General features: G+C 50.9%; 1 protein-coding gene across 2 annotated transcripts in view; it reads left to right on the top strand.

The window, feature by feature from the left end:
* Positions 1 to 7018: 7018 nt before the first annotated feature.
* The window catches only part of ADAMTS17 (ADAM metallopeptidase with thrombospondin type 1 motif 17), a 251727-nt gene continuing 244889 nt past the window's right edge, over positions 7019 to 13856 (top strand). For both annotated transcript variants that reach the window (XM_048867620.2, XM_048867619.2), the window contains exons 1-2: positions 7019 to 7194; positions 8186 to 8523. In XM_048867620.2, coding sequence (XP_048723577.1) covers positions 7125 to 7194; positions 8186 to 8523 — 408 coding nt within the window. In that variant the 5' untranslated portion in view covers positions 7019 to 7124. The remainder of the gene's footprint in view (positions 7195 to 8185; positions 8524 to 13856) is intronic.

Below are 13856 nucleotides of genomic sequence, written 5' to 3'. Positions count from 1 at the left end.
CCCAGTGTGATTAGAGCCTGGCCCAGCCTATTGTGATTATCCCCTTAGGAGTATGAGCAGAAGGATTTTTAAGAGGGGTGGGTGGGGAAAAAGGAGAATTTTGATTAACCACCAAGTTAACCCTTAGCGCACCATTTTCCAGGCTGAGAGCCAGCTGCTTGGGAAGATGTATATACCACATGTCTGCAAGTCTCCAAAGGGTTATTAACTTTGCAAAAATGGCCACAAAGCTTGGTTGGCCCAGGGGATATTTAAAACTGCAAAGAATAAAACATGAGCATCAAAGGGGAAAAGGGCTGGTTTTCTAGAGCCTGCAAGCCTGATTCTGCTCTAGTGGATTCGGAAACTGGCAGGGGGGACCCCCTGTGGGTCTGGGAGGAAGGAGAATTGCAAACCGCCCAGAATGAGCCCAGCAGTCTCCTCTTGACTCACCTGTTATTCTTATCAGTAACAATTTCTGAACAGTCCACGGCATTAAATGAATAAGGAAAATCTGCCTCTCTTTCGAACTTTGTTTGCTTGACTTAGTGAAACCTCTCTCACGTGTAAGATTGTTTCTTGTCCAGTAGGCACCCCTGGGAGGGCTCACCCCTCATTTCCAGTTGCAGCCTAGAGGGCGAGTGCCAAGAAATGCTTGTCTTCTGCCAAGAGTTGAGGCTCTGGACGTGACGCTGCGTTCATCCCTGCCTGGACTGTAGGCTGTCACTTTCCCCATCTCTGTAATTCCAAACCCATTCCTTTAACAGCTGCATGGACTGTTCTCTTGCCCTGCGATGCTGACTGAGGGCCAGAGCAACAATGATGCAGTCTGCGCCCGTCCGGCCAAGCCATTGAGTAAGACCTTCTGTCAAATAGTCAATTAATCCCAAACATGTGCATCAGAGCTTTGCTAGATTGAAGTGGCTGACTTGCCAAGTGCCTAATTCCTAGGAATCTGAGGAGATAAAGTTAGATACCAGAGAGAAACCGAGAGCAATGCAGAGCGTATACCTGTACTGGGACCCTAGGACTGCAATGGCCACATCAACTCTTATTGCCCTAACTATCCGACATTAGTTTAAATGACCAAAACAGTTTGAATAGTGCTACTCATGGAAGTTTCTTTTGTTTTTTTCCCCCTCCTAATTTTGCGGGGATTTTTTTTTCCTTTTTGCTTAGGATTTTGCATCGAAGGAAAGGTTGGAAAAAAGATAAACCAGCAAGTGTCCCAGCCAAAACTATGAAAATAGAGAGATGATACCATCTTTGCTCCCTTCGCATATGATTATGGTTAGTGATTGGCTATAGAAAACAATGGGGCTGGCTTTATGTTTAAGTGATTGTCCAGGCCCCTGTCCACCTTTGACAGCTCACAGGTCAAGCTGATCTTCCCCAAAGAGGCAGATGAATTGCCCCCAGTGGGACAGCAATGGCAAGTGGCTTCCTACCTGATTGATTGCTAGAGCCCTGTGCCAACCTGTCTTGATTGGTGCAGGCCCCCTGAGTTTCACTCACAGATTTTGGGTAGTGATGGGTCAGACCCACCTCTGAACTTTCCCAGAAGTTCAAGAGTGCTTGAATCTGATCTTTTGGTTTGTCCCACCACTGTGGTGTGAGATGTGGACATGAATCCGAGCTTTTCCCTGACTCAAGGGGTTTCTTATCTAGGCTTTCGGCGTGGGTCAATCTCTAGTTTTAGATCTGATGGAACCTAAAAGCTGACAGTGCAGGTGAAGCCACCGAGTCTTACCTGGTCTCACCTCAGAACAAGGAATCTGAGCCATAGGGTCAGCCCCTGCCTTGCTTGAAATGGGTTGTAGGTTTTCTCAGCAGGTTTGTGGAACATTCGACCAACGTGAACTGAGTTTTGAGTTTGTGACATGACCGGAAAGCAGCCAATTCTCACAGAGTGTCAAGGTTTTATTGTGAACATTGTGCCCAGCTTCCCTGATCTCCCTACTGCATCCAGCAACTTGCTTTCACCTAAGACCCAGCAAATCCTCTCCTATTGTAACACGCCACCTGGGCCTGAAGGAGGTGACCTGGCATCAGTTAGCAGCAAAGGAGCACAATCAGAGTGATGTTAAATTTGCCTTGCTTGTTCCACAGGGATCACTGCCCAGTTAAACCAGGTGATTGGCACCTGAGTCTGAGCACCTGGGACAGCCTAGCCCAGGTGTGAGTATCCCCATTGTAAAGCCAGACCCAAATTATTCTGTCCTCACTGCTTCTGCCCTCACCCGTGGGCCCTTCGTGCTGAGACACTCTAGGCCTCTTACCCAGCCAGTTGCATCAACAGTGGGGAAAACTTGTCTGTCCTTCAGGGGGAATTGTGGGAAGGGTGTGGGAGGGCTGTCAGCATACAATGGATTTTTTTTGCTTGCATCCTGACTGCAAAGTGGGCAGGTTTCCGTCTGAGTGACAGCAGCACCTGACCTCTAACCCACACCCCCTAGCTGGGTCAGCTAGCTGGGCTCAAACTCGGCTCCCAGGTTTTTGTGTGTGGATGGGCTAAAATCAAGGTAAGAACCCAGGCTAACTGGGCAGGAAAGACCTATCCTGAGTGTCTGTTTACTTGTGTGTCAACTGGGGTTGACACTCTTTTCCCAATAGGGGCATTCTTAGGGTTAATTCATCTTTCTAAGGCACTTTGAGATCTTGGGGTGACAGGCGGCACAGTTAAATACATAATAATACTCAGCGATGTCAGAGGGACTAGACAGGACTGGGAGCTCACTGCCCAGGGTCAGCTTTGCTTTGAACATTTAGAACGCCTAGAAAAGTGTAGCACTCCAGAAATTACAGTCTGTGCCTTGGTTTTCTCCTTCCCTTCCTTTTTTTTGGCATCTCCTCAACCCTCCTTTCCTCCCAAAGCTTGAAAGACTTTCCTTGACGGAATGGGAGCCTTTGCTGTGTAATTGTGGATTACACGCTGAGAACGAATGCTCATGTTGCTCAGAGTTGACGTGAGCCGATATGACTGGCATGCGTTGAAATCAATGGGCTTGCTTCCCTCTGGCATTCCCGTTGCTCGGTGCTGCCTTACAATTGCCTTTAATGAAGGGAGATTACGTTTCCTCTTTTGGAAAAAAAACCTAGTTAGTGCTGATGAAAGGCTCCGGATTAACAGCCTTGCTGAGCGATGGCCCTCATTCACCCACGGGACAGGGACAGTGATGACTGTAGCACGACGAACTTCCCCACGCTGGCCCGCTTCATGGGGAGCTGGTGGGAAGAGGGTAGTTTCTTTCACATGGCAATTCAGCCTCTCTGATGAGACTGCCAACAGAGGTGCCAGCTATTACAGGGACATTTGTCTACTAAGAATTGGTCTGGAACCAGCAGCTTACCTCACACAGGCCACTGAATGGTCATCCCGTGGTAATGACTCCAGTTGATACTGTGAGGGATTGAATCGCCCAGAGAAACAAGGGGACTTAAATCAGAAGTAAGGGGTGTGATGCTCTGCCCCCAAACACTCCCATGTTATATGGCCAGAATAACTTAACTGAGACCATAGAGAATACTGATGTGTTAGAACATCCCGAACCCACTTCCTATCAGATCGCAGAACATCAAGACTATGGGGTGCATATGGAGTTCTTAGGTGACTTACATCCCCTGTGTAGAGTAAGGGGGCATTTCACAGTAAAGCTGTGGCTGTGGTAAGAAGAGCAAAATCAGTAGGGCATGGGCAGGGTGATGGCAGAGAAAGGCCTGGAGATGGCCTCTAAGATCCCAGCTCTCAGGGAGCTAGGCAGGTTGAAGCAGCTCCCAGAAAGAGAGTTTGATCGTGAAGAAACCAGAGCTTCGGTGGTGTGTGATATCACTGGAGGAGTTAACATGGCATTTTCCTTGGTCTGCCAGAGAGTGCATTTTCCCCTTACCGGGGTGTCTGAGCTCCTTGCTCCCTCTCCTTTAGTGGTTGCCGTAGTGTCTTTCTACTAGGAAAGAACCCATTTAGGTGTCAGGGAATGATATTTTAAAAATCAGAAACTGGGATGTTTCCCTTTGTCTCTCAGTTTCACTGGGATTTTGTTCGCCCAAATGTCTCGCAACATTATTTATTTTTAATTACTTTTGTAACACGCCTGCCACTGCAGTAGAGCGACTAATACTGTGGTGAGGGAGCAGAAGCAGAAAACAAAACCCTCTTCCTTCAGAATAAAAAGATGAAATTAGGCAAGTGAGGTGATGCATATTAATCAAATATTTCACTTAACGCAGTGCATATTTGCATAAAAATCTTCAGATTTCTGGACCTTCAGCTTTTACAGGTAGGCATATGAATAGCCCTGTATGTGCTAATGTACCTTGCTGAACTGGGACCTAAATAATTCTGCAGAGCGAGGAAAACCGCACAACTTTCAGTGGGAATGGTGAGTATACCTTTAAGGGCTGGGATAGAAACTCGCTCTTAATCGACAATGTCGTTTGGGAGGGACCTGTATGAAAGGAAGTAAAGAGATTTAGCACTTAATTAGGGAAGAGGAGAACCAAGCTTGGATGTCTATTTGGTGCCTGATTTTATCTTTGAATCTGTCTTTATATTGTTTGGTTTTGTTATTAATAACGTGGAGATTTGGGGGCATAACCTGAATTTGTGTAGTTTTCTGAGCCAAGATCTGGGCTCGGAATAACCCCACCTCATAACGATTTTTTTTAATGGTCTTCTCTTTGTTCTTTTCTCTGTTTGTATTGTCCTTTCACAAGCTTGTATGTAACACTTCTTATGCTGTTCTTTTCCCAGTTGGCAAGCAGTGATTTCCCCAGCCCTGCTCCTTGTTATGGGTCTTCCTTTGAATTCTTCTAAGATTTCAGCAACAAAGTGATGATTATTTTTTTTAACAGAAGTTTGGAAACCAGGATGCAGATCAACTGCCATAGTTTTAAAGGAGGTACCAATTTGGGCCTTAGCTACTTGCTATGGATCCTGTCCTGCCAGGTGCATTAAGCCTGATCCAAAGCCCTGTGTGGGTAATGAAAGAATTCCATTGGTTTCAATGGACTTTGCATCAGGCCCAAAGTGGCCTCAATGTCAGTTAACATCTATGGGAAATGAGAACGCTTGCGACTTCTCTGGAGCATCAGGGAGGAACAGATCCTAAATGAACTGCTGATGGCTCTTAGGAATCACACGAAAACTTTCTATTGGTGACAATCCATTTCTCTTTCACATTTTCAGGTGTTTCTCTTCCTTTGTTCTTTATTATGAAGAATATTTGCACGAACCTATAAGTACATTGTCTATAAGACTTTGTCGGCTCATGCAGTTTATTCCTAACCTCATAATTTTTATGGCAATTAACTGAGACGACATAAACAGAAGATTAAGATTTCAGGTGGAGTACAAACTGCAGGAAATTCAGGAACCGGTCACTTTCTTGAGAAATCAGGATCCGATATCTTCATTTTCAGCTTTGCTAATGAAGGAAAGGAAATGCAGAAAACATGATACAACATCACAATGGTTGAATTCTGTGACGAATTAGTATGGTCTATGTGCCTGATACAAGACTGAACCGTTTTTAACTGTGTCATAGGTGCTGTACTGCTAACAGCTGATGGAAATTTTTATTTAAAAGTGGCAAAGGTCCTGTGACTGGCAGCAAGAAGAACTGAGTTTTATCCCTATGAAGTTCCAGGGAGCTCTTGTGTGCAGCATATCAACAGTTGTTAAGTTCTAAGTGGCCCTGGATTTGTTACTACCTTCAAAGTGGGAGGAGACAGGATGGTTTAGGAGACTGGTAGTGGAATATGGAGCTTTTCACTTCTCCAGCATTTCCAAGAAGTCTTGGAATTTTGCACCATTTACAGAATTTACACTGGGATTCAGTTAAGATATATGGTGGTACTGACTAAATATAGTTACCTTCTGATGCTTTTATTTGGCCAACGCATATTTAATTGGTGGTCTCACTCCAGTCCCTAGTGGTCAGATGTCTACAACAAAAAACTAGTCGTACACGCAAGTTCACAGTTGGCACTAAGTTGTGTAAAGCTGATGGTTTCAGCACAGAGATGAAAGGGTGAATTGGCCTGGAGACTGGATTCCTTTCTCCTACATTGAGGTGGACTTTCCATGTTGATCTATTAGAAAAGGGGAGGAGGGGAAAGCTTGCAATGCCACAGCCCATGCTCTACCTCCTCCATGGCCAGTTTCTAGAATTGTCCCATCTGCCCCTTTCTTAGTATTCCTGCATAGTCACTCTCTTCTCCTGGGTCCCAACTGGGAGAAATGCATGATGTAAACAAAGAGCCGAAACAGTGATGTGTAAATAGAATTTTAAAATTTTCCTTCACTGGTAGTAATCGGAGCTAGTGCGAGTAACACAAGGGAAGAAATGTGTGTGGCTACATCATGTGATTTTTTTTTTAAAGTTGGTTGTGGCACTTTTTAAAAGTGGGGTGGAGTACGAATTGTTTCTCCTCTACTTTTCCAATGTGCCTTTCCAAGAAGCCTTGAAATTTTGCACCATCTACAGAGTTTACAAGGAGATTTAGTTAGGGACAAAATCAGTGTGGTGGGAAAGTTTCTCTTTTTGGTCTCCCCCCGCCCCCTTTTAATTTTCATTTTTGTCTTACTTTTTAATCACCTGAAGTTATTTAAAAACGTCCTTAAAGCTGGGACTCAGGGTTGCCCGGAATGTCTCCTGCCCGCTGCAAAAATGCTTTGCTTACTGTTTCAAGCTGGCAAATAGACCTTCCCGCTCAGCATCCCCTATGCTCACTCCGAGCCCCAACCCAGCTGTGCAGGTAGCTTCACCTCAAGGGGGCTCCCCGCAGCCTCGCTCCCTGGCGCCACCTGGTGCCAGTTCCCCCTCCCTGCGCGCAAACCACGTGTACCCCTCCTCCCCTTACAACCTAGCTATTTACTCCAGTGTTTGAAGCGGGGCGCCCAATGGGAGAGCCGGAGGGGTAGCTCTCGGAAGCCGAGCTCCAATCACCACCTGGGACAGCAAAGGGGAGGCGGGGCCGGACTTTCACCACGTTGGGTTTGTCCGCAGCGCTAATTAATTTTTCCAAAGGCTGGGAGGGCTTCACTCCAGCCCGGGAGCTTGCTGCCGCCGCCACCAGCCAGCCCTTCGCCGCCTCCTCTTCTGCACTGCACAGACCAGTCGCTGGGGCCCCTCTATTGCAATAAAATGTTTGACGGCTCCCTCCTGCCTCTCTTATTTCCTTTCCTGCTGCTCTGGGGACTGGACACCGCCACAGGTAGCGCTTTTCTGCCCCCCCCCCCGGGTCCCCCTTTCCTGAGCCCGGCATCCCCGTCTCCCCTTGGCTCTGACAGCCGCGGTGGCCCGGGACCGCGTGCGGGCCCCCTGCTGCGTTTGCCCTGGCCGGAGCGCCGGGTGTGCAAAGGTTGAGCGTTGCACGCAGGGTCGGCGGCGTGCATTTGCAGCCCCCGGGGCTTGCCCCCCAGAGCTGCTGCCTGGCCGCGATCGCCGTTGGCAGGGGACGTCGCTCCAGGCTCCGGCAGTTGCTTTTCCTGGTCCGGCTGCGGGAACGTTTCATGGGGAAAGCGGCCGCCTGTCCCTGGTTCTGGCTTTCAACTGGCTCCGCTTCCCCTTCTCCCCGCGGGCTTTTATGGGGGCTGGTGAAATGCGATGCTTGTGGCTGCGTTTGAGAGACGTGTATTGCAATGATACAAGGAGCGGGTTTAGCCTTCTTGCGTGGTTTTCCCTCTCCTCCTTCCCGGCACGCTTGGGCCTTGGAGAGACCGAAACAACCCCCCTTTCCTCCTCCTCCTCCTCTCGGCCCCAGCGGCTGCGGAGACCTTCCAGGGCAGGAAGACGCGAGGCTGCAGCCCGAGGGCTGCGCGCTGGGACCCGGCTGCGTGGAGCAGGGCGCAGGAGGGGCGGGGGGCTTGGTGCTTTAGGGGGGAGCCCAGCGGAGGGTTCCCGACTCCCCTAGGTCTCCCCTGGGGCGGAGGCGCTAACGTGAGTGCCCCGTGAGCGCCTGGTGCTCGTGGGTGGGCAGCAGGGCTGAGGGCGGGGACTGGCACCCCGGGGCGCTCTGGCTGGGGCGCGGGGGGCGCAGGGCTCCCGAGGGCCGGGGTGACTAGCCGGGTCGCAGCGGGGATGGGGAGGGGCGTTTGCTGGGCGCCCCCCCCCCCAGGGTATCCTAGCTGGGGTGTGGAGGGGAGGGAGCTTAGCACCAGCCCCCGGGGCGCGAGTGACCCGGCCCCTCTGCTTCTCCCCCGCAGCCGGCGGCGCGGAGCTGGAAGTGGCCATCCCGCAGCGAGTGGCGCTGGAGAAGATCCACCTGCTGCAGCCGGCCGGGGCCGGGGCCGGGGCCGGGAGCAGCCCCCGGCGCTCGCCGCCCGAGGAGGAGGCCGTGCTGCTCCGCCTGCCGGCCTCCGGCCGGGAGCTCTACGTGCACCTCCGGCGGGACCTGCACTTCCTGGCGCGGGGCTTCGCGGTGGAGGAGCCGGGAGAGGCCCGGGCCCGCCGCCGGCCCCCGGCCGAGCAGCTCTGCTTCTACACGGGACACGTGCTGAACCGCAGCGACTCCTTCGCCGCCGTCAGCACCTGCGCCGGGCTGGTACTGCGCTTCCCGGGGGGCTGGCTCTAGGGACCCCCCCTGCACCCCGTCCGGCCTGGGGGATCCCTGTCCGGGGAGGGGCTGGCTCTAGGGACCCCCCTGCACCCGGTCCGGCCTGGGGGATCCCTGTCCGGGGAGGGGCTGGCTCTAGGGACCCCCCTGCACCCGGTCCGGCCTGGGGGATCCCTGTCCGGGGAGGGGCTGGCTCTAGGGACCCCCCTGCACCCCGTCCGGCATGGGGGATCCCTGTCGAGGGAGGGGCTGGCTCTAGGGACCCCCCCTGCACCCGGTCCGGCCTGGGGGATCCCTGTCCGGGGAGGGGCTGGCTCTAGGGACCCCCTTGCACCCCGTCCGGCATGGGGGATCCCTGTCGAGGGAGGGGCTGGCTCTAGGGACCCCCCCTGCACCCCGTCCGGCATGGGGGATCCCTGTCGAGGGAGGGGCTGGCTCTAGGGACCCCCCCTGCACCCCGTCCGGCCTGGGGGATCCCTGTCGAGGGAGGGGCTGGCTCTAGGGACCCCCTGCACCCTGTCCGGCCTGGGGGATCCCTGTCGGGGGAGGGGCTGGCTCTAGGGACCCCCCTGCACCCGGTCCGGCCTGGGGGATCCCTGTCGAGGGAGGGGCTGGCTCTAGGGACCCCCCTGCACCCCGTCCAGCCTGGGGGATCCCTGTCCGGGGAGGGGCTGGCTCTAGGGACCCCCCTGCACCCGGTCCGGCCTGGGGGATCCCTGTCGAGGGAGGGGCTGGCTCTAGGGACCCCTCTCCACCCCATCCAGCTTGGGGGATCCCTGTCAGGGGAGGGGGCTGGCTCTAAGGACCCCTCTCCACGCCGTCCGGCCTGGGGGATCCCTGTCGGGGGAGGGGCTGGCTCTAGGGACCCCCCTGCACCCCGTCCGGCCTCGGGGATCCGTGTCGGGGAGGGGCTGGCTCTAGGGACCCCCTCCACCCCGTCCAGCTTGGGGGATCCCTGTCAGGGGAGGGGGCTGGTTCTAGGGACCCCTCTCCACCCTGGGGATCCCTGTCAGGACGGGACTGGCTCTAGGGACCCCTCTCCACCCTGTCCAGCCTGGGGGATCCCTGTCGGGGGGCGGGGCGGCTGGCTCTAGGGATCCCTCTCCACACTGACCCGTCCCACTTAATTAATCCCTTTGTTTCAATGTCTTCATGCTGATGGAGGATTTCTGTCATCTGAGATGCGATGGGTGGCAACATCCCCGGGGCTGCTCTGCTCACTGCTCCCCCTCGCTCAGGTGCTCTGCTTGGATGGGAACACAGAGGTCAAAACCTGCCCTCAGGGAGGGAAGCAGCTCAGCAGCCAGATCTTGTCTTACTGGCTTCCCAGCCGCTTTGCTCCAGTCAGGGTGGACTGAAAAGCCTCTGACGCTTCTACCCTTTAGGACGTGTAGAATCATTTGTGACAGGCTGCGCTCTGCAGTAGTAGCCTTGATAAATCTCAGTACCGGACTGTCCTGTACTGCCCATCTCAGCAGCTAGTTACTTCTCACCCAGCTGCTGACTGTCACCTGCTGTGTGGTATGTGATTGGCAGCTCATCTGGCCAGAACAAGGCTCAGTTGATTAATCTCTGTTCCTGCCACCTGACTTGCTGTGTGGTCTTGATCAAATTGCTGTATAAGAGCCAAGCATCATGAGCTGGAACTTGAGTCTATTTATTTCATCATCTTGTGGTTGCACTTACCCCTTGCAATGTTTACTCAAAAGAGTACAACATGAGTCTGGATTCTTTATTAGGCTCCTTATCTCCTCCTATTTCCTCCCGATCAGCTCTTTCCCGACCAGTGCACATGCATATCCCCTTTTCTGCCCTGGAACGGCAATTTAGAGATTCCCGATAGCTTTGTCAGCAACAGAATAGCCCGTGGAATAAACTGCTTAATGACATGAAGATGCTTTTTGCACATTGGGTGGCAGAATTTCTCCACCTAAGGATTAAGGGTTGTAGTTGGGTTTGTAATACAATGGGAGAGCATTGTGCTGCCGGTGAAACATGAGTTAGAAGCTGGTGTGGGGCCTCCTTTCAAAGAGAGGTGCATTGATAATCTTGGAGTGGGATGGCTGCTTGTGCTGTTTGACTAGACTGTGCAATCTGTGGAATACAGTTGGCATTGCAGCTTAGCCATTCCCTTGCCCTTCAAGCAGTAAAAGGAATTCTTGTTAAGGGTGGCTCTCCCGTTTCTTGATCTTTTGCCTTGGTCATTAGAGGTTTGAGTACTCGGGTGTTTGGGTCATTTATTGTTTTTTCATTAGTGTTGTTAACTTTGATTCCTGAAAAGAATAGGAACATTTAACTGGGAGCCTTTGCTTATTGTTTCAAGTACGGATCTATTGGCAAACGGTTAATCTAAAGTGACTTGGAAGTAAGAATCTACTCTGCACATGGATTAAGCAGGGTTTGATGCTTTCCTTTGGAACCATATGAGGGCGCTGTGCCTCAGGTAAAAGACAGCATCCAAGATATTGAATATTAGCATATTTATGATTGACACTGTAAACTGAGACGTATACCACCAAAAGCTTCTTGACGTTTAAAACCGATATCTCTTTTCACGGACAGCTCTGAACGTTTGCCACGAAGCACGCTTTGTTAATCCCATTTATGAAGTGCTGGGCTTTTAAAGATACCTATTCTAGCATAGCTAAAAGGTACGACAGGCAGAGAAGAGAACTTTTTTGAAAGGGGAGTGTAGTTGTAGGCACAGTATTAATTGCCTGAGATCTGGGAGTGAGTGAGGGGGAGAGAAGAAAATTGGCATTATTCCCAGTGGAAAAGTTGGGGCAGGGGAGGTGGGGGGTGGAACTAGACTAGTTAATCTTTGTTCTCTACTCTCCAAATATGAGTCCTGATATTTCTAGAGCAGGTCTGAATTCTAAACAAGCGTCAGAATGATTCATTGGAGCTGCCTGACATTCGGTTCAGAAAACAAGTAGGTTCGATGGAGGACAGTGACATGGACACCAGCAGTCAAAACTGCTACTTGTCTACGTGGGTAAATTCAGGGGAGTTGCACATGCTTATGCCACCTGTGCGTTTGTTGCTGGGAATGGTGGAGGCAAATCTATTGCGAGACAAAGTACATCAGCATACTGGGATTACTCCTCCTCTCTTGGGTAGGGCCATGACGTTACTTTTCACCTAGTTAGCTTAGTAACAGCCCTGTGAAGTAAAGAGGCAGTAACCACGGAGCAGGACACTAAAGCTGTTGTTTATGTAGAAGTTGCACCAATTAAACTTAAACTGGTTTTAAAACTGATTCAGTTAAATTCATGCAAAGCCCTGTGGAGACATTTTTATTTTAGCTTGAGTGATTTTTTTCAGTTGGTTAATCAATTTAAGCTAACTTGATATAAACCAGGTTTGCATCCATTTAAGAGTACTCGCGTGTCTTTTGCATTGTTTAACTAAACCAAATTTTAAATTGTACCTCTAGTTAAACTGCTGTAGCCTTGTGTGTAGACAGTCCTTAAGGGCACTGAGAGGATGTGTGACTTGACTTGCTCAAGGTCATACAGAAAGTCCACGGTTATGCCATGTATAGAACCCAGGTGTTCTGATTCCCAGTCTTGGTCTTTAACCACAAGACCATCATGTGGTACGTCCCTTGGCTCGCTCCGCTTCCTGCAGCCCCCATTGGTCTGGAGCAGCAAACCACAGCCAGTGGGAGCCGCGATCGGCTGAACCTGCGGATGCAGCAGGTAAACAAACTGGCCAGGCCCACCAGGGGCTTTCCCTGAGCAAGCAGTGTCCCAAGTTTGGGAAACACTGCAGTAGGTTGTTAATTTCAAACTGCCACTTAGACCTTGTCTGCAATAGAAAACGAGGAACTCATATTTTCCAGCAGTGCAGCTCTATGGATAACAGAAGTGGTGGAGGTTATAATGTAGATGAAACAGACCTGCTGTGTGCAGGGTTAGATAACCTGGTGGTAAAACCCCTGGCAGCTGATGTACACTGTTGCTCTCAGGGTTGCTGGTGCTTATACTGCCATGGGAGATTTCCTGAACATTGCTAGTGTAGGCCCAGTTGATAGGGCTTGTAGATGCTCAAGACACCTTAAAAATAGCTTGAGCCTAGAATGGTTGTAACACGGTGTCATTGCCTAATGATGGTACCAGTTGTGTTGTAACCATGTCCAGTAACCGTGCTACAAATTATGTGTCAGGTGAGTGTAGCACGATTGGGGCAAGCAGAGTACAAATAAAAATACAATCCCTCTTGCGCTGGGAGGAGAACTGAGCAAGAGCTGGATTCTACGGTCACTTCTCGGAGGGCTGTTGCTAGCAGTTTCCCTACCTAAGTTTTTTTTGGTTTGTTTATTTAAACCCTGCTGGTGCTGACAGTGTTGTTAATCCTTACATGGGCTGTGGAACAGTTTCTGACTACAGGTTGTACCTGGGTTAGGGGAGGGTGCTAACCTGTGTTACAACCGAGTCCGGCTGTAAAGAATGGGTCACCTAAGTACTACCACTGTGGGGCTGCACACCTAATGGGTCACCTAATGGGGCTGCACACCTAAGAATGGGTCACCTAAGTACTACCTACTAATGGGTCACCTAAGTACCTACTGTGGGGCTGCACAGTAAAAAGCCCCATTTGGAGACTCTGCTTCCAACCTGGTAGCCCCTCTTCTCTTCCCATTCACACATTCTGACTTGCAGCGTACGCGGGACACACCTGTTGGTTTAGCCGTGTTCCTGAAATGTGCTACGCTCTTGGACTTTGCAGGGCTGTACTGCAGCTAGGGAGCATAGTTAAATACACCCTTTGGTCCCTAGTGCACTGCAGGATTTTAACTGTGTTGGGGAGACGGCAGCTTTTACGGCACAGACAGGCTAAGTTCTTGGCACTGTGGTCTAACCAGAGCTAGTGTGGTACTTAACATGGGGGTTTATTCCTCAATAAAAAGGGTTGATTCATTTGCACAGGCAAGACCATGTGTTATAACAACACGAGTGGGGGACTGTTGAGTTTTTAAATATGTGCTCGGTTGTAGGGTCCCACCTGGTAGCAGCCGGCGTCAGAGACAAGATAGTGGAATGGGGGACTGCTGGTCTCCTTTAGTGTGGAAATTGTAATGTTTGCTGCAGGCATCTGAGAACTCTATTTATGCATCGATACTATGTATAACATCACAGATCCAGTTAATCTGTTCTTATTCTGGACTGATCCCAACCCTCTAGCAGAATTTGGCAGAGCAGTGCTTGACAGCTGCCTTCCATTGTGTTTTTGTTACTCTCATGGTTGAAGCCATAGTATAGAATGGATAAAGCTTTTTAAATGCCAAGCTTTCCATATGTTAAGTGCCACACTGTCTT

The sequence above is a fragment of the Caretta caretta genome, chromosome 10 (assembly GCF_965140235.1).
Source record: "Caretta caretta isolate rCarCar2 chromosome 10, rCarCar1.hap1, whole genome shotgun sequence".
Classification (NCBI taxonomy): domain Eukaryota; kingdom Metazoa; phylum Chordata; order Testudines; family Cheloniidae; genus Caretta; species Caretta caretta.
This window is presented reverse-complemented; position numbering and strand designations above follow the sequence as displayed.